This window comes from Lissotriton helveticus, chromosome 5_1, assembly GCF_964261635.1.
Source record: "Lissotriton helveticus chromosome 5_1, aLisHel1.1, whole genome shotgun sequence".
Lineage (NCBI taxonomy): Eukaryota > Metazoa > Chordata > Amphibia > Caudata > Salamandridae > Lissotriton > Lissotriton helveticus.
This window is the reverse complement of record NC_136065.1, coordinates 1,062,816,646-1,062,844,154: the sequence shown is the minus strand read 5'-3', so window position 1 is coordinate 1,062,844,154 and position 27,509 is coordinate 1,062,816,646. Positions and strand designations below refer to the sequence as shown.

The 27,509-nt window shown below is 46.6% G+C and overlaps 1 protein-coding gene across 1 annotated transcript in view; it reads right to left on the bottom strand.

Annotated features, from left to right (window-relative positions):
* Positions 1-1,257: 1,257 nt before the first annotated feature.
* OGA (O-GlcNAcase) overlaps positions 1,258-27,509 on the bottom strand; it is a 621,684-nt gene continuing 595,432 nt past the window's right edge. The window contains 1 exon segment of the mRNA XM_078643616.1: positions 1,258-3,258. Coding sequence (XP_078499742.1) covers positions 3,122-3,258 — 137 coding nt within the window. The 3' untranslated portion in view covers positions 1,258-3,121.

Here is a 27,509-nt window from a genome sequence, read left to right as displayed (position 1 = left end):
AGCCATGAAAAAGTTAAGTCTTATTTATTTCCGCGTGGTCTGTGCTCACCAGATTGGTGACCTCCACCTGTCAACGACTTCCAGCAGTTCAAACTAGCTGCTGCTGGAGAGCAGGCCAAGTAAATAGGTCTAGTCTGTTAGTGACTTTAATGAAGGGAACTTGCAAGAACATTTTTACTTGACTCCATGATGTACTCTGTTAACCAACGGCAGCTGGGTAAGTCTTGAGGCAGTAAATGGCATCAAGACAGAGGAGTGCTCAGCCAGTGCAACACACTAGTGCCACTGTACCCAAGAGAGGTTTAGTCCTAATGTGCAAAGAGAGGCTACAATGTATGCACACAGAAGGGAAAACAATTGGGCTCACCCAGATAATCCTACAGAGTGGGAGAAAGTGAATGTGTCCTCTCAGGAAAGATTAGAGGCTGGGAAGTGAACACCCTTTTCCAGGACCTTAACAACCGGTCCTAGCTGCAGCAAATCATCTGTTACAGTGGGAAAGATGATATAGTTTGTTCTCGCTGGAGACTCCTGGGCCATTATGAAGTTTGGAGCGAGTGCGTGACCTCGAACCCTATAGGATGACTTCCTTCATCACTGAATTTAAGAGGTGCTTGGTACCATACCCAGGTTTTTGAGTGCCAATACTTACCACCTTAAAGTAACATAAAATAACTCCCTCTGCATGGTGTTTCCCTTCACTATGCACAGATCACGGGGAAATGTAGAGAACGTAGGTCAGGGGTCACACACCAAGTGACGGCATGCACTACAAGATGGTCGTTTGCCATGAAAATACACAGAAGGATGCATGTTGGCTGCAAAAAACTGCTTGTGGCACTTTGTGCATGGCTGAAATGCAGTGGTTTAACAAACTGCATGAGCCAAAGAAACCAAAATAGAATAGTATAGGGTTGCTGATTCCATACCACATTGAACACTGGAAAAGGGAGATGGCGATGTTATGTACTTACGTGGAAAAAGAGGACATGAGGCAGTAAATGAGGTCATGGATGACCAGTTGGGTCGTTCAAAAGTTCGGTCGTAGCAACTTCGAGAAACTGTTTCAATGTTTGCAACTAGGTGGCAGGGAGCCGTGGGTTAAGAATAGTAACGAGTCACAGCTAGGAGAATCTCAAATTTATTTTTTAATAAAACAATCCCAAGAACACTCTGTTACTGTTAATGCCAGGGGTCCTTTGCACATACAGAACTATGAAGAGAAAATACTGGGGCCATATAATGACAGGACAGTGCTAGTATTCAGTTAAGTTTTATTATACTGTTGCATTGTTTTGAAATACAGTCTGTTGACTCCGTGTTCTGCTACAAATAACTTAGTTGATCTAAAAACAGATTAACGAAGTTTCACTCCAGTCTTTCTAAATGTAAGTGACATCATGGAAAAGATTTCAAGATAGCGATCAAAGTGTTGGCCTGCTTTATATTTCAACATAAGTTGAACGTTTAGTAAAGATACTAGATAAATTCATAGGACTACTTGACTGTAGCAATTTTCTACCAAGATAAGGCCACAGGTGTCCCGCTGAATGCTGCTTTGCAGCCAGAACTTATAAATGTACTTTGGTATAAAGGGAAGCATGAGAAAAATCGCAAAATGCCAGGGAACATGCACTTAGAAAGCAGTATAAAAGTAAGCATTCCCAGGTCAACTAACCCAACATATAGTATAGAATGATTTTCTCAAACGAAAAGCGAGCAGGAATATGGATGGGGTAAAAACATGCAACTGCAATGCTGACTTAATTCTAAAGTTTCACATTCTACAATTTAGAAAAGAAAGTGCTTAGAGACATTCTAGTTTGACATCATACAATTGTTATTTACAGAGTTATGGAATAGCAAGGTACCATTTGGTACCACTTTGTGACAAAGGTTGCTTCTGAAATGAGACTGAACACTATTGTGTTTTTTCTCTCCTTTCCCATTGCCTAAAACTCGAGAGGGTGAAATTGAACAACTAAAAAAATCTAGTTAATTTAAATTTCACTCCAAGCAGTTTATTTACAATGTTTTATACGAGGATAGGAAACAACTGAAATCCAGGTTTACATTTCACCATAAAATGAATTTGAGGATTCCTTAAAGGAATGGTTCCTAAAAGAAAGTGTTAAGCTTGACCTATAAAGTGACAGTGTAGTGCGCAAATGGATTGAGAACATATCCTCAGTTAACCTGTGCTTCAAACTATGGTATCAACATACTTGGGAACATCCGAAATAATATCACCAAGAAAGAATATTTTGACTTTTTCTACAGTATTTTAAAGAGAATACAACAGTTAACTGCAATCCCGGGATGAGAACATGACAGTCTTAAAACATTTTGGCATAAACATAATTAAACGATTAGTGGTTATAATCTTTCACAAATGAAATCGAAGAGAAACCCCCCATATCGTTAGGAACCGAGTAAGGCAAATGAAAACACAATGCAGAGGATGGAGACTAAAGGCAGATTCCACTTGGTGGCTATACATTATTTAAAAGATGCTAACCTGGCCTTAAAAAGAAATAAAATATACAAAAACAGTAAACACAAGTTAATCAGCATACAGATTTATATACACTGAAATTTACAAAAAAGTCAGTGTGGCTTTTGCCACAGGCAAGTGCACATCTGTCCCTAGAAACCAATCGTGAAATATTGATCTTTTCAAGTCTATTTTGACCATCTACCAATATACATTGGTCTTGACTTGCTGATATACAGTTCCATTCTTGCGTATTATATGTTTCGGCTCTCACAACAAAACATTTTGCATGGTATGTGACTGGGTCCATTCACATACACAATGAAAACGAAGAACAGTTCCATTTTTACATGTGCATAACAAGGCAATGTATTAACATTAAGTATGTATCCATTCCTTCAACAACCATTTACAAGATGTGATGTTAAGAGCGCAATCTGTGGCATCACACAACATGTGTAAGATTTCACTTAAATTTACCAGTGTCCACATCTTAAGTAAAAGAATGTGCAGGTGGTTTTTCACAATCACCTCAACAGGTTGTTCCATCATGCACAATAAGCGACTTAGATAACCGACAAAAAACGTCTTTCTTCATTGGGTTGAATTCACTTTTTTCAAACGTTGTCAGAGAGTTCTTCCAAGAATGATGATATCTTTAGGAAATCCTTCCATTTTAGCTATTTCAAAACAACCCAACTTGCTGTAAAAATCTAGAATTCTTTTATCATCCGGTCGCACTTCACAAAAGGCACCACGAGACCCTGCAGAAGAAAAAAGCAAAACAATGTAAAAACTCTTCAGCAGAGATGTTGTTTGAATAATATCTATTAGCCGAACTTACAAAACATACTACAAAATGGCAATACACAGTCAGGCGCTACCAAGTGGCACATATAAAAATATTGCTTTACCACATTTCTCATAAGTAGCAAAAAAAAGAAAAAAAAAGAAAAAAGAACCAGCGTTACGTATACATGATGAACCTGGCCTCTTTATTTCTACCGAGACTGTGTCAGAAGGCTCCAGAACACTTCGCAGAGGTAGTATCGCTGCAAGTCCCTACGCCCTCCCACCAGTGCCTCCGCTACAAGAGCAAAGAACACTAGCAAAAGGGAAAGGGGAAGTGGAGAGAGAGAAAACACCTTGAAAACCTCTGGCACCTGTTCTGGCTGCTGACTATCTGTTGGGTCTGCAGTTCGCCAATTTGATGATGCCTAATGCACAGAAGAGGGAGAGAATAAGCCACAACAACCTACCTCTATGAATTACTCTATGGGAAATACATACATTTTATCCTACCATTGGTTCTCTAGGCAATGCTTCTCTTCTGTATTAAATTGTATTCTGTGGAGGCTTCCTGACTGGAAAATAAAGGTACGCTCATTACTCTAAATTCTATTTAGCAGTTTTCTATAACCCAAGATCCTTTCAGCCTTTTACCTGGAATGCCTCATGCTCCTGCTTTACTAGGGTTTCTGTAATCTTGCAGTGTGGACTGCCAATATTGTTCTCCTCGCAGCTGCAAACTCAATATATCCTTCAGAGCGCGCAAAAAGGTACAGGGTAGGTATAAAGGAGAAGGGAAGAAGAGGATAAGCGCAAGGAAGGGAACAAGGACACAAATTCGCTGCTGCTGTTCGCTGGATACTGTCTTACTGATACTTCCAGTTGTAGTAACTGCTGCTGCTTGACAGTCTCCGTAGTTCTTGATGTGAAGGTGGTCGAAGGAAAAGACGACAACAAATTGTCCACGACGTGCCTGACTGGAACTCCTCAGCCTTCTCGAGTTCAATTACTTCTGGAGACGAATTCCCCAGTTTCTATGGAAATACGCTATAAATACCGGAGTATACTCTGACCATATGGGTAACTGCCAGCTATTCCAGTGGAAATTTAGCTTCCGTCATGAATGGTAGACGCGAAGCTGAAACCAGCTGTTACTTCAGCAAGATACGCGTTGAAGAGCGCAGTACGGAGCTCGCGCTCCCTACAGGTTAAACTAGAGTGCCGACCGCTCTTTGGACACAGAGCGACTCAGTCCGTCGGCCATTTTGAGTGTAGGGATTCTAACAGGGCTAACTATTTTAAACAAGTATTGTACAGTAGTTATATACAAGAGCACCAATCTAATTAGCACGAACAGGGAAACCACACATTTAACCTCTTGGGTTTCACCACTATTCGAGCCCTCTTATGTCGCACAGGAATGCACGTGGCGGCGGCTCGAAGGGTTCGAACAATTCGTAGGTTCCTGACAGTACCCCCTCTTAAGGACCGATTTATCGGTCCTGGTTTAGACGGATTTAGTGCGTGAAATCTTTTAATCGATTGTGGAGCATGAATCTGAGATTCTGGTTCCCAAGATCTGTCTTCAGGGCCATAACCTTTCCAATCCACTAAATAATGGAGTAAACCCTTCTTGTGCTTGGAATCTAAAATGTCCTTGACTTCATATTCTGCCTGACCCTGAATGTTCAAAGGACCTGGAGGCTTATTGAGACACATCTTTGACTTGGTCTTCTTCAATAAGGAAACATGGAAAACTGGGTGAATAGCTAAGTTACTAGGTAACTTTAATTTCACTGTTACTGGACCCAATACCTTCTCTACAGGGTAAGGACCTACAAACCTAGGCTGAAACTTCCTATTGCCCTTTAAACGAAGATTCTTGGTGGACAACCAAACCAAATCACCCTCCAGGTATTGCGGAGCAGCTCGTCTATGCCTATTAGCACATTTCTTATAAGAGGTCTTAGCCTTGATTAGATTTTGCTTTGCAGATTCATGTAATGAGTTCATATTAGTTAAATAATCCTTCACTGCCGGAACTCCCAAATCTTCCTGGGTTACAAATAGATTAGGATGGCGACCAGAGTTTAAGTAAAATGGAGAGTGACCGGTAGAGGAACTCTTCGTATTATTACTTGCAAATTCAGCCATCCATAACCGATCCGACCAATCACCACCCTGATCTATAAGAAACAAGCGAAGATATTGTTCTAACTCCCGATTGATCCTCTCAGTCTGACCATCAGATTCAGGATGATAGCTAGTGGATAATCTACTCTCCACTCCCGGTCCTTTCAGATAAGCCCGCCAAAAGTGAGAAATAAACTGAGATCCCCGGTCAGACACCACTATCTTGGGGACTCCATGCAATTTCACTATATTTTCACTGAATACCCGGGCTAACTCTGGGGCTGTAGGAATGCCTGTCAGAGGGAAAAAATGACTCATTTTCGTGAAAGTGTCCACAACCACCAACATTGTATTAAAACCTTTACTTTTAGGCAAATCTACAATAAGATCCATTGAAATGGTGTGCCAAGGATGGGTGGGTGTAGGAAGTGGTTGAAGTAACCCTTGAGGAGCCTGTCTACTAGGTTTCCCACGAGCACAGAGCTCACAAGATTGCACATACTCCTTTACTTGAGAGGACAACCCAGGCCACCAAAAATAGCGCTGTACTAAATCTAGAGTCTTTGAAATTCCCTTGTGGCCCGCTAAGGGGTGATCATGACAATGTTGTAACGCCTTCCGCTGCAGAGAGGGAGTGGGAAGATACAATGCTTCTTTAAAGTAAGGTAGATTTTGGTGACATCGTGTTCCATCTTCAGACTGTACCCATTTCTGAATTTCCTCTTGGGTCAAGCTTTTCCGTACTTCTTCTTGAAAATTGTCAATGGAAAGAGTGCAGATTATCTTCGACTCCGGAATTATAGGTTGAGGTTCCACAATGTGTTCACTTTCTTCAGTGTTCATTCGAGACAAGGCGTCTGCTTTTCCATTCTTGGTACCTGGACGATAAGTAATCACAAAATCAAAGTCTGCAAAGTATAAAGACCAACTTAACGGGTGAGGGTTTTGGCAGTTTTTAAAAATTGAAGGTTTTTATGGTCAGAAAATACTGTAACAGTGTGTCTAGCTCCCAACAAATAATGTCTCCAATCCTCGAAGGCGTCCTTCACTGCCAATAATTCCTTTTCTGTGATGGTATAGTTTAATTCTGCTGGAAGCAACTTTCTAGAGCGGTAGGCTACAGGATGTAATTGCCCCGTCTTAGGATGACGTTGAGAAAGGACCCCTCCAATAGCCTGATCGGAGGCATCAGCTTCTAGGTAAAAGGGTTCCATAGGATCTGCATGCAGTAGGATAGGAGCCGACACAAATCTCTTCTTAAGGTCACAAAATGCTCTCTCAGCCTCACTAGTCCACTCAAATTTGACACCTTTCTTCAACAAACGAGTTATAGGAGAGATTAATTGAGAAAATCCCTGAATAAAACGTCTATAAAAGTTGGCAAATCCCAAAAATCTTTGAATCTCCTTGATGTTATGTGGGGTAGGCCAATTTTCCACTGCTAACACTTTTCCTGGATCCATGATGATGCCTTGTGAGGAAATGACGAATCCCAGAAACTCTACTTGATTCGCATGAAAAACGCATTTATCTAACTTCACAAACAACTGATGGGCTTGAAGTCTTTCCAACACCAATCTTACATGCTTCGGATGTTCTTGTGGGTTCTTGGAATAGATCAAAATATCATCCAAGTAAATGATTGCAATATTATCAATAAGATCACTCATTACATTATTTATGAAATGTTGAAATACTGCGGGGGCATTACACAACCCGAAGGGCATCACACAATATTCAAAAAGGCCGAATTTTGTCCGAAAAGCAGTTTTCCACTCGTGCCCTTCCTTCATCCGAATAAGGTGATAAGCACCCCGCAAATCCAATTTAGTGAAGATCCGAGCTTCTTTTATTTGATCTAGTAAGACTGAGATCAAAGGCAAGGGGTATCTGTTTTTAATGGTTACTTGATTCAAGGCCCGGTAGTCGATGCAAGTTCTTAGACTTCCTTCTTGTTTCTTCGGAATGAAAAATAGTGGAGAAGATACCGGTGACTGTGAAGGTCGCATGAAACCATTTGCAAGATAGCGATCCAAGTAGCTCTTCAAATGTTCATTCTCTGCCTCAGTTAAAGCATAAATCCGACTACACGGGAGGACAGCCCCTGGCTCCAAATCTATAGTACAGTCATATGATCGATGTGGTGGCAAAGCTTCTGCCTCTTGTTCACTATAAACCATTGCAAGATCTCGATACTCAGGAGGAATCTCTTCAGAGGAAATAAACTCCAATGGATTGCCCTCCATATGACAACAATGAAGCTTGTGAGGGTTCTTTGTGAACTTCCTGCAAGCCGAAACAATGTTCCAAGCAGAATTGAGATTGCATCTTGACCGTTCTATTCTCCCAATCAATAGTTGGATTATGGGTAGTTAACCATGGCAACCCCAAAATCAGTTGAAATTGGGGTGCGTCTATCAAATTGAATTGTAAGACTTCCCAATGACCGTCAGACCGAATCAAAGTGAGTTCTTCAGTATGACAAGTGATGGACCCGAGGTCAAATTAGTACCATCTACAGACCGAACAAGCTCTTGTTTTTCTTTTCGAACAGCTTGAATTCCCATTTGTCGAGCATATTTAATGTCGCAAAAATTGCCAGTAGCCCCAGAATCCAACATAATAATAATAACTTCCTGAACTTTAAGGTCATGTGAAGGATCACATGTGGGGTCATAGTCTGTAACGTGTTTAGAATCAAGTGAGGTTCTGGAGCCGATTTATCCTCCTTCACCACCAGAGCGACTCCTACTGATGGCTCTTCTCGTTTCCCTTAAACGGAGTTTTGGGGGGTTTAGTACATTCTTTCACAAAGTGTCCCGCCCCTCCACAATAAAGACACAACTTTTTCTGTCGTCTAGACTCTTTCTCTTCCAAACTAAGTGGTCCTCTTACTGCTCCAATCTGCATTGGTACAACTTCACTGGAATTTCCTGAACCTTTCTCAGTTCTAATCCGATCAAAACGCGGGAAGGTTGTCTTCCAATCTTTTTTCTTCTCTCCCTTGCGTTCAGATTGGCGAAAATCTAGTTCTAACACCAAATCCACCAAGGCCGCCAACTCAGTGGGCCGATTCGGGACTTGAGCCAAGGTGTCTTTTATTTCATCTCGCAATCCTCGATAGAACAATGCCGCTCTCTTTTCTTCTGGCCAGTTCGTTTCCAGAATAAGTTTATTAAATTGCGTAAGATACGTGATTAAATCCTTGGGCCCCTGACGCAACTCCAACAGCTCATTATCAGTGGCCTGGGAAATCCTTCTCCTGTCGAATATCCTAAGAAACTCACTTTTAAAACGAGCAAAATCACATAATAAAGGGTCATCTCCACTGATTAACGGCATGGCCCAATTACCTGCATCTCCACCCAAATATGAAAGGATAAAAGCCACTCTGGACTGAGCATCAGGGAAGAGGGTGGGCCGGCACATGAAATGGAGGGAGCACTGAGTCAAAAAAAGTTGGGCCTTTTGTGGATCCCCAGTGAATCTCTCCGGTGCCGCTAACGGAATTAAAGGAGAGACCGAATGAATAACCTGTGCTACAGTTTTTGGGTCTGAACTAGCACTACTGGTACTAGGAGCAGGAAAGTTCTGTACTGGATTTCCCAAAGCTAATCCTTCAACCTTCTGAGCTAACACCCTAGTCTCCAAACGAGAGGCCGCTAATTCCTGTTGCAAACCTTTATTTTCTACCCGTACTGCTCCTATTTCTCTTTGGATACCCTCAAGAATCTCTCCTAGAGTCTTCAAATCCACTTTCTCCGCCATACCACCCGGGCGAAGTAATTTACGTGGGCACTTCAAACTGTCAGAAGGCTCCAGAACACTTCGCAGAGGTAGTATCGCTGCAAGTCCCTATCGCCCTCCCACCAGTGCCTCCGCTACAAGAGCAAAGAACACTAGCAAAAGGGAAAGGGGAAGTGGAGAGAGAGAAGAGACACCTTGAAAACCTCTGGCACCTGTTCTGGCTGCTGACTATCTGTTGGGTCTGCAGTTCGCCAATTTGATGATGCCTAATGCACAGAAGAGGGAGAGAATAAGCCACAACAACCTACCTCTATGAATTACTCTATGGGAAATACATAAATGTTATCCTACCAGTGGTTCTCTAGGCAATGCTTCTCTTCTGTATTAAATTGTATTCTGTGAAGGCTTCCTGACTGGAAAATAAAGGTACGCTCATTACTCTAAATTCTATTTAGCAGTTTTCTATAACCTAAGATCTTTTCAGCCTTTTACCTGGAATGCCTCATGCTCCCGCTTTACTGGGGTTTCTGTAATCTTGCAGTGTGGACTGCCAATATTGTTCTCCTTGCAGCTGCAAACTCAATATATCCTTCAGAGCGCGCAAAAAGGTACAGGGTAGGTATAAAGGAGAAGGGAAGAAGAGGATAAGCGCAAGGAAGGGAACAAGGACACAAATTCGCTGCTGCTGTTCGCTGGATACGGTCTTACTGATACTTCCAGTTGTAGTAACTGCTGCTGCTTGACAGTCTCCGTAGTTCTTGATGTGAAGGTGGTCGAAGGAAAAGACGACAACAAATTGTCCACGACGTGCCTGACTGGAACTCCTCAGCCTTCTCGAGTTCAATTACTTCTGGAGACTAATTCCCCAGTTTCTATGGAAATACGCTATAAATACCGGAATATACTCTGACCATATGGGTAACTGCCAGCTATTCCAGTGGAAATTTAGCTTCCGTCATGAATGGTAGACGCGAAGCTGAAACCAGCTGTTACTTCAGCAAGATACGCGTTGAAGTGCGCAGTACGGAGCTCGCGCTCCCCACAGGTTAAACTAGAGTGCCGACCGCTCTTTAGACACAGAGCGACTCAGTCCGTCGGCCATTTTGAGTGTAGGGATTCTAACAGGGCTAACTATTTTAAACAAGTATTGTACAGTAGTTATATACAAGAGCACCAATCTAATTAGCACGGCCAGGGAAACCACACATTTAACCTCTTGGGTTTCACCACTATTCGAGCCCTCTTATGTCGCACAGGAATGCACGTGGCGGTGGCTCGAAGGGTTCGAACAATTCAGAGGTTCCTGACAGTCTGCCTGCCCATTTGCTCCGGCCGTGCTCCTCTGCAGAGGGTGTAGAGGCTCCTGTAGTTAGTTTCCCACGCTGCATGGCATATACAATCTGCCACTAGGCCAATTCTTGCTATATGCTAGGATAAGGGGATCTTTTTGACGACACTGGAACAAGAACACAGAGTGTACCCACACCAACACACTATTGTAAATTTTACACATCATGGGAAGGGGCGCAGACTTGTGACCTATGATCCTTAGAGCAATAACACAACACATTTTCAATACAACTACTTAGGGAATCCTGGGGGGAATCTCTCAGCAGGCTTATAATGACAAAGAATGGGAGGGGACAGAATAGCCACGAAAAGTCTCTAGAAATGCCCGCTTCCTCTTTAAACAGGTGAATGTAACGATAGGGCATGCATACCTCATGACAGAAAACTGGCTGCATATACACTAGGGCACGCTTGGACTGCGCTAAGTGCCATCACTCCCCTGCAGATTTCCACCATGCTATCTGGGGCTGCCCCTTCCCTTGTGTTCTGGAGCATAGTACAGACCACACTCTCAATAGTCACCAGGAAACTGAAACTGACCACCATAGGCACCTGACTGTTAGGCATGTATCCTAAGGCTAAGGTCACAACTAAATTCTCGGATCAGTTGTTGCTCCTGTCCAAACACAGTACTATACGCTGGAAATCTGCTCACCCACCCCCTAACAGGCTACAAGGAAGGCTGAGTCAATCTTCAGGGCAGAAGCATAGGAGAAGAGTTCCTTCCACATGATAGAGGGTTTGGCCTACGTCGGAAATCAACTGCAGCCATATGGGACTCCCTAGTGCAAGATTTGAAGCACTACGGAAAAGACGATAGTAGACCTCCTTTAACCCACGCCATGTACTTTATAGATTAAGCTAATGCACTGGATGGACTCTTGTTGAGTGATTACCCTCAAATACCCTGTAATGCATTCTCCTACTCTAACCACTTCCTCCTTTGCCTCCTTACAGATGCCCCCATCTACCAGTGCTTCTTAACCCTGCGACATCAAGGAGGCCAGTTATTGAACAACACCTCAATTTTCTTCAGAAATAACAACCCGGTGCGTGTTTGTTGAGGGTTTATCACAGATAGGAAGTGACCCCTTTTCCGCAATATTCCAGAAAGGGTGGGAAGGGTATTTGTTATCAAACGCCTTGATGTTTATGTCTCACTATCCTATTAATGTTTGCTGTTTGGCACAAAATCATGCAGGTATACTTGCACAATTGTATAGTCCCTGCAGACCCTTAAGGGTTTCAGATATAATGTAAAATTCACTCAACTAGTTTTTCAAGGTGTTGGACTGTCCCAGCCGATATATTTTAAAATCTCAATAAAAACGTGGGGAAAAAACAGCACTATGTTAAATAATAAAAGTAAAGTAAAATCTGTGCAATAGTTATTCGAGTAAACGTAAATCTGCAGGCATACCATCAAGCTTTCTTTACCTTGCACGGTCTTGCCTAACGCCAAATATTGATAGGTTCACCCGAATCTTATAAGTCACAATTATCCTTGCTTTTTTAATACCTCAGATGAAACTGTTACATTCAATGGGAATTTATTTTTCCTCATTAAATCGAACAACTCTTTGCTAATGCGAAGCACGGCTCCATTTGTGCTAAGAAATTCTTATGTACTTAATACATGAGCTTTCTTCACAAGGTACAAGCAATAATTACAGCGATCCTCTGGGTTGGACTAAATAAATCTAGAAAAAAACTTAAAAATCTCACACTAGGATATTGAGCAATTTACGGGTTGCCTGTACTGGAATGCATTAGGTTTAAAACTCCATGTTAAAAATAATTGCTAGGTTCACAAAGGCATTCTCCACCAAGGCCCAGAATCATTGGAGACCTAAACAGGTTAGTGGTACTTCTATTTTCAGTATAAACTATGGTGGGTGGCTCTTTCTGAATCTGACTGCCCACATTTGGAGTTCTAGCCTTTAGCGTTTCAGACTGACTGAGGATCACATCTCCATTAGTCTGAATTTAAAACAACATTCTTTTCAGAAGCTTATTTGTCAGACTGGCCTCAACTATTCTTTGATGCCCAGCATGTTAAACAAGTAGTACTCTCAGCACCAAGACACTAGCTCAAGAGTAAAAGATGCACTTTACTAGAAGAAATTAGTTACCTACCTGTAACTCTAATTCTCCAGCGTTGGCATCATTCATATATAGCCACTGGAGTCAAGCTATCCTGGCTGAAAAAGAGTGAAACCCTGAAACCGGTCCTAGGATGCTTGTTTCCAGTCCAGGAAGAACTTGGCTTGGCAGTTCGTGCTGGACTGTTCCGATTCATGGGGCAGAGGGTCAAGACTGATTTGCATATGGCTGGGTTCAAACTGGAATGGCATGGTGTGCAAAAAACACAAACGATGGATTTAGGTACAGATCTCTGTACTGGGGTGAATGCATGAAATTGTTCTGCATCCTGTTCATCAATTGTTTTTACGTTTGTCACCCTGAGTGGGACGGGTATGCCTAGACATGGGAGCCCGTGCTCTCCATGCCACGAGAGTCCAGCTATCGTGGCTGAAGAGGGGTGAAAGCCTGGAACAGGTGCTAGGATGCTTGTTTCCATTCCAGGGAGGACCTGGCTTGGCAGTTCGGACTGGACTGTTCCCATGGGAAACCGGGACAAGACTGATTTGCATATGGCTGGGTCTGAACTGGATTGGCATGGGTAGCAAAACAACAATGGATTTAGGCCCAGATCTCTGTACTGGGTAATGTTTGACTTTGTACAGCATTCTGTCTATCAATTGTTACGATTGCTGTGCAGAATATAAAGCAGTCCCTTGCCGAAGCGATACTTAGAGAGCAGGTGAAAGCGATGTCTGAAAGAGCATTCGCAGAACACTTTGTCCAAATATCACTTGCTGACAAGCTACGTTTAAGGGACACTACTAACAAAGGCTGGGATGGCACCCTTGTGAGTAGAGTTGGCAAAAGGGGACAAAAGGACTGTGCGCTTGGCCTTCACACAGCAAGTGTAGATGCACTGAACTATCCATCTCCCAATGCTGGCTTTAGAGATGTAATGACCGCCGTGGAGTTTGCACAAGCCTAAAAAAAGTTGCTTGGACTTTCTAAAAGGTCACTATAATACATGATCACCCTCTTAACATTGAAGAGTGTCAAGGGCTCTCTCCGTTACTGATTCTGGCTGTAGGAACAAGACTGGCAGCTCAATATGCTCAGGTGCCAGATCGCAAGGTTCTGCTGTCTGGTATGTGGAGGGCTGAGTTGGCCATGATGCGGAGTGAGAAGGTCCAGTATGATCAGAAGCTCTAGAGGGGAACTGACTGACATCTCTAGGAGTACTGAATACTAGGTCTGCTATTAGGATAAGGGTCAGGATACAATAATCTTCCTCACTATGTACAAGATGAGGGGGAGTGACGGAAAAGCTTAGGCAGATAGCCTGACCCGTTCATTCATAGTGCATTGCCCATGGACTGTAGGGTAGGAACTCGGAATGCGAACTTTTGACATTTTGCATTTCTGAAGTAGCGATGAGATCTATGGACCAGGTACTACATCGCAGAAAGTACTTGTTAAGGACTTGGGAGGTGAAGATGCCACTCCAGGTCCACAAGCCAGTCTCTAGTTCTGGCAAATGCTCAGACTACAGGTGAAAGTTATTGTGGGTTGCCCAGACCAAATTTCCTGAGCTACTGCGGAGAGCTGGGGGAATTGGTGCCCCTTTGCTTCTGGATGTAGTAAATGACTGTCATGTTGTGCATCTTTATTAGGACTGTCTTGCCCCGAATAAGTCTGTAAATAGCTCTGAGGGCTGGTCTGATGTCTAGCAACTCCAGGCAGTTGATATGAAACCATTGGTACTTAAGAGCCCAAGTGCCTTTAACAGTCATCTCAAGGAGGGAGCACCCCACTTCATAAGAGACGTCAGTGGTGATTGTCCCTTTGTAATGGGGTTTAGAAAGGGCCTTCCAAACAGGTGGGGATTGTTCCACCAAAACAGTGTGTGCTAAGCCCTGGTTGTTAATAATACTAGATGCTCCTACTGCCCTTCTCGATTGAGCACATTGCCTCAAGAGGCACTCCTGGAACAGGCCTACATGTAATAAGACATATGGCACAATCGATGTGCATAACGCTATCATCCTCAACAGTTTCATCACAGTTTGGACAGTAATGGGACCATGTGCCTGAAAAAAAGACACCGCAGCTGGTGGCATGACATCACCCTTGTTGGGGTTTGCGATTCTAGTTATCGCCTTTTAACTTGAGCCGAGGAAGCACTGGACCTGATGCTGTGAAAGGAGCAACTTTCACAGTGATCATGAAACCCAACCCGTGAAATAGGGACAAAGCTGTTTGAGTATTTGCAAGTCCCTGGCGTCTGCTACTGCTTGATCAGCAAATCGTCTAAATATTGAAAGCCATGTATGGAGTTTCTGAGCAAGTGTGCGGTTACTACTGCTCGATACTTTGAAATCACATTTGGAGTCGTAGTGACTCTGAAGGGTAGTATCCTGAACTGATAATGTTGGCCACTTACCAGGAATAATAGGTACTGGTGATGAGCTAGTTGGATCAGGATGTGAAGTAAGTGCCTTTTGGGTAAAGCCTGGACAAAGTTACCTTCAAGGGGAAGAGAGTGACATTCTCCAGGGAGACCATGTAAAAGTGTTAAAAGATGATGAACCTATTCAATGGCGGAAGGATCAGGATTGGCCGAAGGAAGCTGTCCTTTTTAGAGATGAACAAGTATAGGCAGGAAACTCCTTACACTCACTAAGCAGGTACTGGTTCGATGACACCCTCTGCGATCGGGAGGGATGGTGTGGAAATTGAGGTAGCTACCTTCTTGCACAATGAAGAGGACCCACTGACCTGAGGTGAAGTCCTTCCTTTAAGGGAAGAAGTAACTCTTCCCCTGCGAGGAGCGATGAGGAGTCACTACTTGCCAGAGAAAATGCCTCTCAGCGAAGGTGCCTCTAGCAGAGGCCAGCTCAAAGGTTTGCTGTGATCCGGACAGGGCTGCTGGTGGTGTTAGTATGAAGTCTCTGACCTGAACCTGCAAGTTTAGCATCAACTTTGGTTCCCTGCCAACGAAAGGCAGATCTGGGACTGTAGGACACCATGTACTTTGCAATGTCTGTGTCCTTTATTTATTTAAATTCTTTAGAAAAACAAGGGCAGCCCTTACTCAACAAGAACCACGTTGTAAAGTATATTTAGTAAACAATGGTTCTTATTAGTGATACAGTAAGTTTAAGGATAACACAAAGAAACAATGGCTGTATTCCTGAGCCAAATTTGGCAAGATTATACAGCTGATCCATTATTCGATGGGGAAATAGTGCCCCCCATAAGATATCTGAATCTGTATCACAATCAGACAGAATCATACAAGGAAGAGGCCTGGAAGACTGATTGTGATATGGATTGAGGTATTGTATGGGGGACACTTCAGGCCCAAATATTATTAGGATGTATATTCTTCCAAACTTGGCTCAGGAATATGGAGATAATTTATTCGCAGTTTAATTGATTTGACAAATTAAGTTTGATATTGTCATTATCAATTTTTAAACCAGGAGTCTAATGAATATTTAGACACTAAAGCTCTGATGAAGTTCAAAAGTTTTTTTCCACGAAACACATTGGCTGGATGTTCGTTTATTGAATTCTTTACACGTCATTTGACAATTAAATAAAGGAAGATTACTTCATTTTTTAACAAAACTGAAGATTTGTGGACGGTTATATTTCTGGGTGCACCATTCCACTTTTTTCTAAATTTGGGTCTGCTTGGCGGCGGTATCAAACAACAGCTGGTACAGGAAATGAAGTGCACTGGAATTTAAATGGTTGGAACTGTGTGTGAGGTGTGGTTAATAGGTCCGCCGCTGTTGGATTTGTCTGCACAACAAAGTAGGTGTACTGTTCACAGCATAAATAAAAAATAGAGAGTAGGCCAAAAAGTATACATCAATTATTATTCTTAATATTTTTCATGTGCGCAGTGTCGTGGAACCAAAAAAACTACAATAACTATAAACAATAAGTACATATAACAGAAAAACTACATACACAAATGTGTCCCATAGAACAACAAACAACCATGTGAATATTCGTATGGGACAGGAATTATAGTAAATCCATGCCCTTATGTCAGTTAAGGGTATCTTTAGTAGGGGTGGTCGTAGCGCTCCGCTCCATCCACGGAGCGTGCGTAGTGTTGCCTATTTTGCGTTTCGCAAAGTAGGCGTAGTAGGCAACACTACGCACACGCCATGGTGGAGCGAAGTTGCCTGCCACCCGCCTCCCTCCCGCCCTCTTCTAAAATGCCCAACAACATTTAAAACAATGTAAAACTAATTAAAAAGACTTACCTGAGAAGCGGGGTCCTGGGGCTCCCTCTTCCTAGTTTCTCGCCGACTTCTTCCTGACAAATGCGCATGCGCATTTCTTGCGAGAAATGCGCATGCGCGGGCGCCCGCGCATTTGTCAGGAAGAACTCGTCGAAAAACTAGGAAGAGGGAGCCCCGGGACGCCGCATCTCAGGTAAGTCGTTTTAATTAGTTTTACATTGTTTTAAATGTTGTTGGGCATTTTAGAAGAGGGCGGGAGAGAGGCGGGTGGCGCGTAGTGGGGCTACGCGAAGTGTGTGGTTAGGCGTAGATTTCCCCCCACTTCGTGGTGCTTCGCGTAGCCCCACTACGCCCAGGGTCAATCTTTAGTTGGTTTGTTTGTGTTACATAAGTATCGACAACATTTGGACCCAGTTATGGCTGTTGGGACTCACCAGGACTCGCACATAAAGGGACACATAGGAAATAAATTAAACAAGCAGTGTCAAAGCCAACATGGCCTGCCACTTGCCAGAGGTACTATTTTTGTTTTCTCTATTCTACAGTGGTTGTATGGATAATAAGGGCAGATTGTTTGCATTAATAAAATAGTTTTTAATGTTTTGCTGATTCAGTGATGCGTGTTGGATGTTTTGTTTGCCTTGGTAGACCTATTGACCTTGTAAATGGTTTTTGTTGATGTAAGCCAACTGAAGCATCAATTCCCTGCACTACATCAATGGCATTCAAAATCATTATTGCAGATTACAGAAGCTCCCTTTTGAATGTGTTCAGCATGCTTATATTGAGCCATTTCAGCACAGCACACAGAGGCTTGGTTCTTTAAGTAGGAAAGGGGTGTCTCATTTTAACCTCCATTCAGTACAGAAGTTGGATGTATAAGGTAATTATGTAGAAACCGAATTGAAAGGCCACAGAGTTCTGTATATTGTCAAGGCAGAGCCATCAAAACATATGAAAGAAGTATTAGCTGATTTGTGGAGTATTACTGATGTGGTCTGACGTAAAAGTGTGAACCAATCTCTGTAAATCAATCTCCTTTTGCAGCATTGCCTCTGTGCAACCCGTTAGCGAACTTGAGTCATGTGACGTAGAAGTACAAGTTACTTACCTTTGGTAACGATTTATCTGTAAGAAACGTAGGTTAGTTATAGATTCTTTATCTCCCAGGCCTCAGACTCGGTCTGGAAAGTTTTTCGTCACCCGTACCCCTGCGCGTCGGCCGACTCCTCGTCCAGCATCGTGGTTGTCGGGATGACTTTGCGGAAGCTACTTAGACGACGCCCTTGTACGCTGACATCAGTTCTGTACACAACTTTCCGCGCCAGGAACGCAGAGCAATGCAAGACACCGACCACTGGTGCACAAAACTAGGGCCCTGAAAGGATGTCCTTAACCCTAGAAATCAGTTTGCTGAATGGGGAGGATGGGTGTGGCGGTTAGGAATCTATAACTAACCTATGTTTCTTACAACTATATCGTTACCGAAGGTAAGTAACTTGTGCATCTGAAAGAAACAGTTAGTTATATATTCCTTACCTTAGAATAGATACCCCAGCAATACCAACCCCAGAGGTGGGTCTGTGAACCAAGAGAACACCAAAAAGTCCTGGAGAACAGAATGGCAGAAGAAGCCGTCTCTCTGAACTTGGCTGTCCAGGCAGTAGTCTTGTAAACGTGTGCAGCGATGCCCACGTAGCTGCCTGACAGATGTCATGTAGGGGGACTCCCCATCCCAAAGCAGTAGTAGCTGCAGTCACCCTGGTAGAATGGGCATGCAACCCCACTGGAAGCTCCTTCTTAGCCAAAGTGTTAACAGGCTTTGAAGCACAAAACGACCACCTGCAGATGGTCCGTTTGTGCAAGGCCCAACCTTTCTTAGCGCCCACGTAACCAACAAAGAGCTGGTCATCCACCCGGTCTTGTTTGGTGCAATCCAAACAGAAGGAGTGTGCACGTTTTGGATCCAAACGGTGGAGCCTCTCTTCCTCTTTTGAAGGATGCGGAGGCGGAAAGAAGGTGGGCAAGAAATGGTTTGACCAATATGAAAAGAAGTGACTACCTTTGGAAGAAAGGAGGGTTGAGTTCTGAGGACGACCTAGTCCGGATGAACAGCCAGAAAGGGAGGCTTGGAAGACAGAGCTTGAAGCTCACTCACCCTGCCAGAAAAGCAGTTTTGAGAGTTAAGAGTCTGAGAGGACAGTTATGTAGCAGCTCGAAGTGAAAGCACATAAGAAAGGTTAACACGAAGTTCAAGTCTCACTGAGGCATTGCGAAGGGAACAGGAGGAAACAGATGAGTAATGTCCTTAAGAAATCTATTTACAACAGGGGACTTGAAAAGAGGAGGCTGATCAGGAAGCCTGAGAAAGGCTGAAATGGCAGAGAGGTAGCCCCTAAGAGTGTCTAGAGCAGAGCCCTGCTGGGCCACAGAAAGTTGCAACAAGAGATCCTCAGAAAGAGGGGCAGAAAGGGGATCCACAGCCTTTGCTGTGCACCATGCCCTAACTTATTCCATTTGCAAGCGAATACCGTCTTAGTGGAGGGACGCTTGGCTGCCAAGATTACATCACAGAGTTAGGGAGGTAAGTCATATGATGTCAACTGCCGCCGCTCAATCTCTACGCAAGGAGGTGGAGGCTGGGCAGGTTTGGGTGGAGGACCGCCCCCTGCTGCAGCGACAGAAGATCCTCCCGAAGAGGCAGTCGGATCGGAGGATCGTTGGCCATGTTGAGCAGCTCGGGATACCAGACTCTTCGTGCCCAATTCGGAGCCACAAGAATTATTTGGGCCCGGTCGCGCTTGATCTTCTTCAGCACTCTGGGCAGAAGTGGTATAGACGGAAAGGCGTATAGAAGACCGCAACTCCACTCGCAACAAAAAGCGTTGCCTAGCGAGTGCTGCATTGGAAATTCCAACGTGCAGAACTACTGACATGCGCAAATAGATCTAACCAAGGCTCTCCCCACTGCAGAAAAAGACCTTGCACCACCTCAGAGTGAAGACGCCATATGTGATCCATCATGCACCTGCCCCAGAGTTAGTCTGCCCTGGCGTTCAGTGAACCTGCCAGGTGTTGAAACACCAGGGATATGCCCTTACGTTCCAGCCATGTCCAGAGGTGCACCTCATGACACAGGGTACACGACCCCACCACGCACTGTTTGTTGCAGTACCACATGGCAGTGGTGTTGTCCGTGAACACCTGCACTACTCTTCCCCGGACAGAGGGAAGGAATGACCCCCCCCCCACCCCGCACATCCCACCCTGCACCCCTGCAGAAGGCTATGGCCTACCCCACGGCAGCGTGCCTGTCGCCCTAATCAGAACCCGAAATATAGAAGAGATAAAAGTAAGAAAGAACCACAAAGACAAAAAAAAAAAAAAAGAAGGGAAAACAGGGAAGTAGCAACGGGAGAGGAGCCATATAATCAAAACCCCATCAGCTCCCACCCTCCCGTCCGAAAATACTCAGAACCCACGGGAAGATAATAAGCACAAGGATAAGCTCCAGGAACATGAAGGAGAATCGAACATAGTCATACAGTTACAAACGGATCATCCGACCATACCGCAAGATAACAGTCCACCGAGGCAAGTTCATCTCAACCCTGTCCTTGTTTATCCCAAGCTGTAGTCGTCCAACGCACAAGGAACCAGATCATGTGGAACAGGAGGTGAATAACAGGGAGTCCGATCGGCAATCCACACAAGTCATATCGATTGCGACCCGGATGAACAGGAAAGGACGGCAACCACCTCAGGCAATGCAGGCACAGTTCCGACGACAATATGAGGGAAGCCGATCCGGCGGAGCAATGACAGGATCTTCGTTCGGCCATTCGAGGCAAAAAGGGAAAGGGAGATCCAACAAGGCCGGTCCGGACGGGACCCGGCCGGCGGACCCCCTGTACAGGGGGGAGCACAGGATGAAGGAGGGCAGCGGACATCCGTACACCCACACCAACGGCAGCCGCCGGGCCCACGACCTCCAGGAAAGTTCCAGCAGCACACAACAGAGATGAAGCCGCACACACCGGGGGGGGGCTCAGCTGGCCCGGCAAAATGATCCTCCTCCAGGTCAATGATAGGCGCGGCCATGGGAGCACTCCAGGAGCGCAAGGCGGCGAGGATGTCGCCAAGCGTAGGCTCACCTTTACGGTATTCAGCAAACGTGCCATGCGGCGGACCAGCGTCGCCAGTCTCGGCCAGTCCGAGAGAGATGGGGTCGGCCGCCATCTTAGAAGCCCGGCGGGGCCGCGGCAAACTCCAACCCCTGTCCGGACACCAGCGGGGCAAACAGGATACAGCCGACCACCAGCAGAGGCACCACCAGAGCAGGAAGGGGGGCCACCAGAAGAAGGCGGGTCGCCGGCTCCCCACACGCTACCGGCTCCGTTCTCCGAGTCCGGGCGGAGGGACTCAAAATGGCCGGACCGGAGAACAAAGGGGAGACGAGCCACATACACGGTCAACCCCGTCCATGGAAGGCAGTGCCCCAACACCAGGCCGCAGGACCGCCGGATCAGGCCCGGATAGCCGTAATCGGTCTAATTGCACATCGGCCTCTCCGACCGAACCCACACCGCCACCAAGGAGTGTCAGGCCCGCTCGCTCCGGAGGCCCCGAAGCAGACAAGGGTGCAGCCCAGGATCCGCGGCACCCAGGAACAAACGGATCAAACGGTAAGTGCCTGTGAAATGTCGTAGTTCCATAGTCTATCAAAGAATACTTCCCGGGGCAGGATAAAACACAGGATAGACGTTCCAGACAGGAAAGCGAACGGAGCCGAGCTAAAACGCGGCCATCTCGGACGCGAGCTTGGCTCCTCCCCCGAGCTCCAGAAGGTTGATGTGGAGCGCGGACTCCGCTGGAGACCAGAGGCCCCTGATTTCCGCCTCTCCCATGTGGCCCCCCATGCCAGAAGGGATGCGTCTGTCACCACTGTGTGTTCTGGTTGGGGAAGGGATCGACCATTGACCCAAACCTGGTTTGTGAACCACCACTGCAACTGCTGTGTAGTGCCCTCCAAGATCGGGACGTAATCTGACAGATTCCCCATATGCTGCACCCACCGGAACGTCAGGTCCCACTGCAGAGCCCGCACATGCTATCTGGCATGATCGACCTGCAGGATGCCATGAGGCCCAGCAGACTCAGGGTCATCCTGACCGAAACCCGGAATAGAGGCTGAAAAATCAGAATCATAACCCGAATATCCCAGACTCGCTGTTCGGGAGGATAAATCCGAAACTGCATCATGTCCAGATCCACTCCGATGAAAAGGAGCTTCTGAGAGGGAATAAAGTGCGACTTCGGCACGTTGATGGAGAACCTCAGCAAATGCAGGAGGTCGGCCGTAGTCTGGAGGTGGGAGGCGACTGCCTGGGGCAAGCCCGCCTTCAACAACCAGTCGTCGAGATAGGGAACCCCTGATCTGCGCAGATGAGCTGCGACCACCGCCATCACTTTTGTGAACACCCGAGAGGCGCTGGTAAGGCCAATGGGGAGCACGGTACACTAAAAGTGCTTGTGGCCTAACGTGAACCGCAGGTAACGCCGGCAGGACGCGGATGAGAAAATAAGCATCCTGCAAGTTCAATGCAACCAACCAGTCTCCAGGGTCGAGGGCAGCAAGACCTCAACCAGCGTCAACATTTTGAACTTCTCCTTCTGGAAGAAGCGGTTGACGTTCCTGCGATCCAAGATAGAACGCAGGCCTTTGTCCTTCTTGGGTACCAGAAAGTAGTGGGAATAGCAACCACAACCTACTTCTGGGACAGGAACGCGCTTGATGGGCGCTTGGCCAAGATGGCCAAAACTTCCTGTTAGAGAAGGGCCAGATGAGGGGTAGTCTGAAGGGGAGGGAGTAGCCCCTCCTGACAATCTGCACAACCCACATGTCCGACGAGATGGTGCGCCAGTGGGGGAGGTGATGGCGGATCCTGCTGCTCACTGGCATTTGGTGGACCTGGAAGGTCGGACTAGGAGGGTTTGGAGGCTGATGCAGAGGGGCTGTGGTGGACTGGCTAGCTCGCTGGCCCCCAGAACCACGCCGCTGGTTCCCACGTCCCTGGCCGCGCTGGGGCTAAACAGCCTGCACCGGCCTGTGTCTCTGGGCGGGACGAAGTGGGGCACCCCTTCCGTAGCCACGAAAGGGCCGAAAGGCAGACTAAGCAGTGCGGGTAGTGGAGAGGCCCAAGGACCTGACTGTAGCTCGAAAGTCCTTAAAGCGCTCCAGTGCATTGTCAGCCTTGTAGCAGAAAAGGCGGCAGCCATCAAAGGGCATGTCCATAGGTGTGGATTGGACATCCCCGGAAAACCCAGTCGAACGCAGCCAGGCATAGCACCGAAGGGCTACTGACGTGGCAATCGTTCTGCTCAGTGCGTCGGCGGTATCCAGCCCACAGCAGATGGTAAACTTCGCTGCATCTCTCCCCTCTGCGACAGCACGAGAGAGCATGGCTGGAGCCTCCTCCGGGCGCTAAGGCAGCACTTGCACCACTGCATCCCACACAGAGTGGGCATAACCGCCCAACAGACATGCAGTATTTACCGACCGCAGTCCCAAGCTGGAGGAAGAAAACATAATTTTTCCAAGTTGGTCCAGCTTCGTGGCTTCCCTGTCTGGTGGAGCTGTGGGGAAGGCGCCTGTGGACATGAAGGCTTGGACCACCAAGCTCTCTGGGGTAGGGTGTTGAGGGAGGAAAGTGGGGTCGCCTGGGGTCAGGCGGTGGGATCGGGCAAGCATCCTATCCACAGGAGCCTCTGTGTTGGGCCTGCACCAGGTGCCCAAAAGGATGGCCGTAAGGGCTTCATTGAACGGCAGCAGGGGCTTCGAAGAGCTTGCTGCCGGCAGAAGCACCTGTAAGGAGGTTAGTCCTGACTGCCACCATAGGAAGCTCGAGGTGGAGAACCTCGGCTGCCCTACGCAACAACACTGCACATGACGCTCTCTCCTACGTAGCCACATGAGGAGGAGACAACAAGCCCTAGGTTTGGGGAGGTATCCAGACCACTGGCGTCCCCCAGTTCCTCTTTCCAGTTTAGCTGATACTCTAGCTGACCCCTCTCAGTCCTCCTCACCCTCTTCTGGCTGCTTAACTGGCTGAAAATGGCCAAGGTGGAATGCAGGCACAAAGTTACCCATCGGCGCCAGATCCGGCGTCGGAGGTCGGCTCCGTATCCACATCAGGGTGGAAGCCGGGGTGGAAGTCGGCTAGAAGTCCAGCAGGAGCCAGCTGCGGACATGGTGCCGGTGGAATCGGTGGAGGTGTTACGAGGTCAACCGGCACCGATCCGGATCAAGGCCTGGATCCAAGGGGGCCCTGTGAAGCAGAGGCTGGAGCTACCAGCGTCGAAGGCCTAGGGCTGCCCAAAGATGGAATGCATCGCTTCGTAAAATTGACGAAGCTGGGCAGGTGTCGCTCCCAGTCCTGGGAAGGCCGGAGTCGACCCTGAAGGCTCTGCACGCGGAGCCCCAGGAGTGGCCCCACCTGCATCCATCGTCACGTCGGCCAACGGACGAGGGGAAGTCAAAGAGCGACGATGCTTCTTTGAATTCTTCATATGCTTAGACTTACCTGACCCAGAGTGCGAAGACTTCGACGAGGAGTGATGATAGCTCCGCGATCGGTCCCGTGACCAGCCACGCGACCTCAAACGGCACGGAGCCGACTGACAAGCTTCGAGGAGCTGTCGGGACCGCTCCTGCAAAGACTTCAGGCCATGGTCCGGCAGTAGGAGCACGACTTTGAGTCAGTATAGGCACAGGTGGTGCGGATCCGTTACCGACATCAGTGAGAACAGGAACTGCAGGCCTTGAAACCGGGCATCCCTTGTGCACCAGGAGTCGATGTAAGACTCGAAAACAAGTAGACAAAAAGTCAGTCAAAAAATGACTGGGGGTACCGCCCTCTCAGGATCTGCGCTTGCTGGTGCAGAAAAAGAAAACTGATGTCAGCGCACAAGGACGACGTCTAAGTGGCTTCCGCAACTTCATCTCCGCAACCACGATGCCGACGACGGACGCGGAGTCGACCGATGCCACCTACCGACACGCAGCGGTACTGCTGACGAAAAACTTTCCGGATCCAGTCTCATGCCTGGGGGATATTCTAAGGTAAGGAATCTATAATAGCTTCTTTCAGATTGTTCAAACAACTGCTTCCTTTTGGAACATGCGGGTTGCCGCAAGACTTAATTAATGGTACCTTTTATAAAATACATATTTGTAACATTTCAGGTTTGCATATATGGTTGCAATAATTATGGTTAATGCATCATGCCTATGTGTGATGATTAGTGGTCGCATGTGTGCATGTAACTCTCTATTGGAAGCTGCTGTAAATAGAGCTGTAATAGGGATGCTAAAGCGGGAGACGGAGGAGTGATCAATGACGGAGGGAGCAAGAAGCAATGAGGGGGGGTGTGAGTGGACAGAACTGGCACCTCTGGAAAACACCAATGGGTGGCTGCTCCGAGCGGGACATGCTTTCCTGTTGTGGTTATGCACTATGAAGACCTTCTAATGGGGGGTTTGGAGGGGGCGAGCCTTCCTGTTACTTGTGCAGACGCATGACTAAGGAGATGGAGGGCGAATTGCCCATGTATGCATTCAGGGTTGTCAGGCCAACTTGTATTCCATCCCCAAACTTGGGTGTGACCACTCTGGGGTTTATGGGCTCCTCAACGCTGTAAGCAGCTGACTTAAGAATTGCCCTTCAGCATGTGGATGTGTTTGTAGGCGAAGGCACTGTCCTTTGGTCTTGCAGAGGGTCTCTATCAAGCAGTCACCCTCATCCTGGACTGTGTGCTTCTTAACCTGATAACGTGGGGTAACATGCTGCATTATCGCATGGTAGACGATAGGGTTAGTGTTATAAAGTGGTGATGGTTCAGCAGGGTAGGGTTCAAAGTCAAGATTCTCTGGAGGGGTTAACTTCCAAAGTGTCTTATCTTTCCTTAAGGACTTGAGGTCTGGTTCCATTTCAATGGTCTGCAGGTGATTGTTTGAGATCTGATAAAGCCTGGAGTTGGGGGCGAATCTTGCCTGTATTTCGATGTATGAAAATTTTTCTCTCTTGTGCATCAAGGTCCTCACAGTTTCTCGGCCTCTGTGTGGAGGGGAGATTCAGCATTGGTTTTGATGCTCGTGGCGGAGAAGCTTTTGGTTTCTTTTCGTGTTTTGGAGACTAGAGGCTTTGCTGAAGCATGCTTCACTACGGTGCCCTTGGATGGGGTCTTTGCAGGTGTTGACATAGTCTATAAGGTTCGGGGTGTTCCGGTCAGAGGAGCCTAACCTGATGGGTTTTTGCTGTTTAGTCATAAATCAGGGTTCTACGCCCAACTCCCTCCTGCTTCTTAGGAAGGGCTTTTTGAGGTTTTGAGACTGATATTGGGGTGCCTGCGATGCTGCTGAACCACAGGGAGTCAAGCTGGTCTTCAAGACTGGGAATAGAGTGTTTCACCCACAGCTTCGGAACAACTCCTCCTCACTGGCATTAGAGGCTTCCCCGGCTTGCCCTGGTGGAATACTGGATTTCAGGTTCCTGGGCATGTCTTAAGCATCGAAAATATCCAGCATCTCAGATGCAAGACATATATGATGGATTTAGACCAGTTGATCATGTAACCTGAATATCTCCGAAGTCCGTGAAGATGTTAAGTAATCTTTGAATGGAAAATTTTGAGTTAGCGATATATAACCGAACAACATCGGCATGAAGAGATAGCCTATCTTCCCACTGTGTGTCCATCGCAGGGTGTCCGCCCAGACATGACGCTCAAGCATCAAGGCAAAAAAGTGGCGAGATGGGACAGCCCAGCCTTGTCCTGCGCCTGAGGGGGAACACGCAGGATGTTTTCCCATTCATCACTACCTGGGCTAGAGGCTCAGTGTAGAGAAGTTGTAGCCAGAACAAACACTTGGAGCCCAAAACTGTGCGCTCCAATACTGCAAAGAGACATGGCCATTTGACCATGGCAAAGGCCATACAGGCGCCTAGGGAGAGGAACACAGAGTCCTCTTGGACTTTTCCAGCTTGCCCCCGCACTCCATGGAGTTACCTCAAGTTGAGGGCCGTGTTGCGGCCAGGCATAATTCCGAATTGATCGGAAAGTACCTATTTAGTGATATTTTGAATGGGTTGAAAAGCCAAAAGCTTGGCTAGGATCTTGGCCTCAGTGTTCATGAGAGATACAGGCCTATAGGAGGCACATGTGTCTGGTTGCTTGTCCTCCTTATGGATGACCACTGTTGAGGCCAGGCGTTGATCACTGGGAAGTGTGCCCCTGTGCCTACTCTCATTATACATTTGCAACAGATATGACGCTATTGTGTCCGCTGTGAGCTTGTAGAGCTCTCTCTGAAGGGCTTAGAGCCCATTGCTTTGACTCAGCGCAGGCTCCGTATCGCTTGGGCCACCTCAAATTCGGTTGGGTCACTCTCCATTAAGTATTATGTCTTCACTTGAAAGGGTTGGGAGTCATATGTTGACCAACAGCTCGGGAGAGTCTTCTGCAGTAGCGATACCGTCGGGGGAATAGAGATGGAAGCAATAGGTAGTGAAGGCATCGGCTATGTCATTTGTGACTCTTAAGTGTTGCCCAGACTCTGAACATATACTAGATACCCAGTGGTTTGCTCTCGC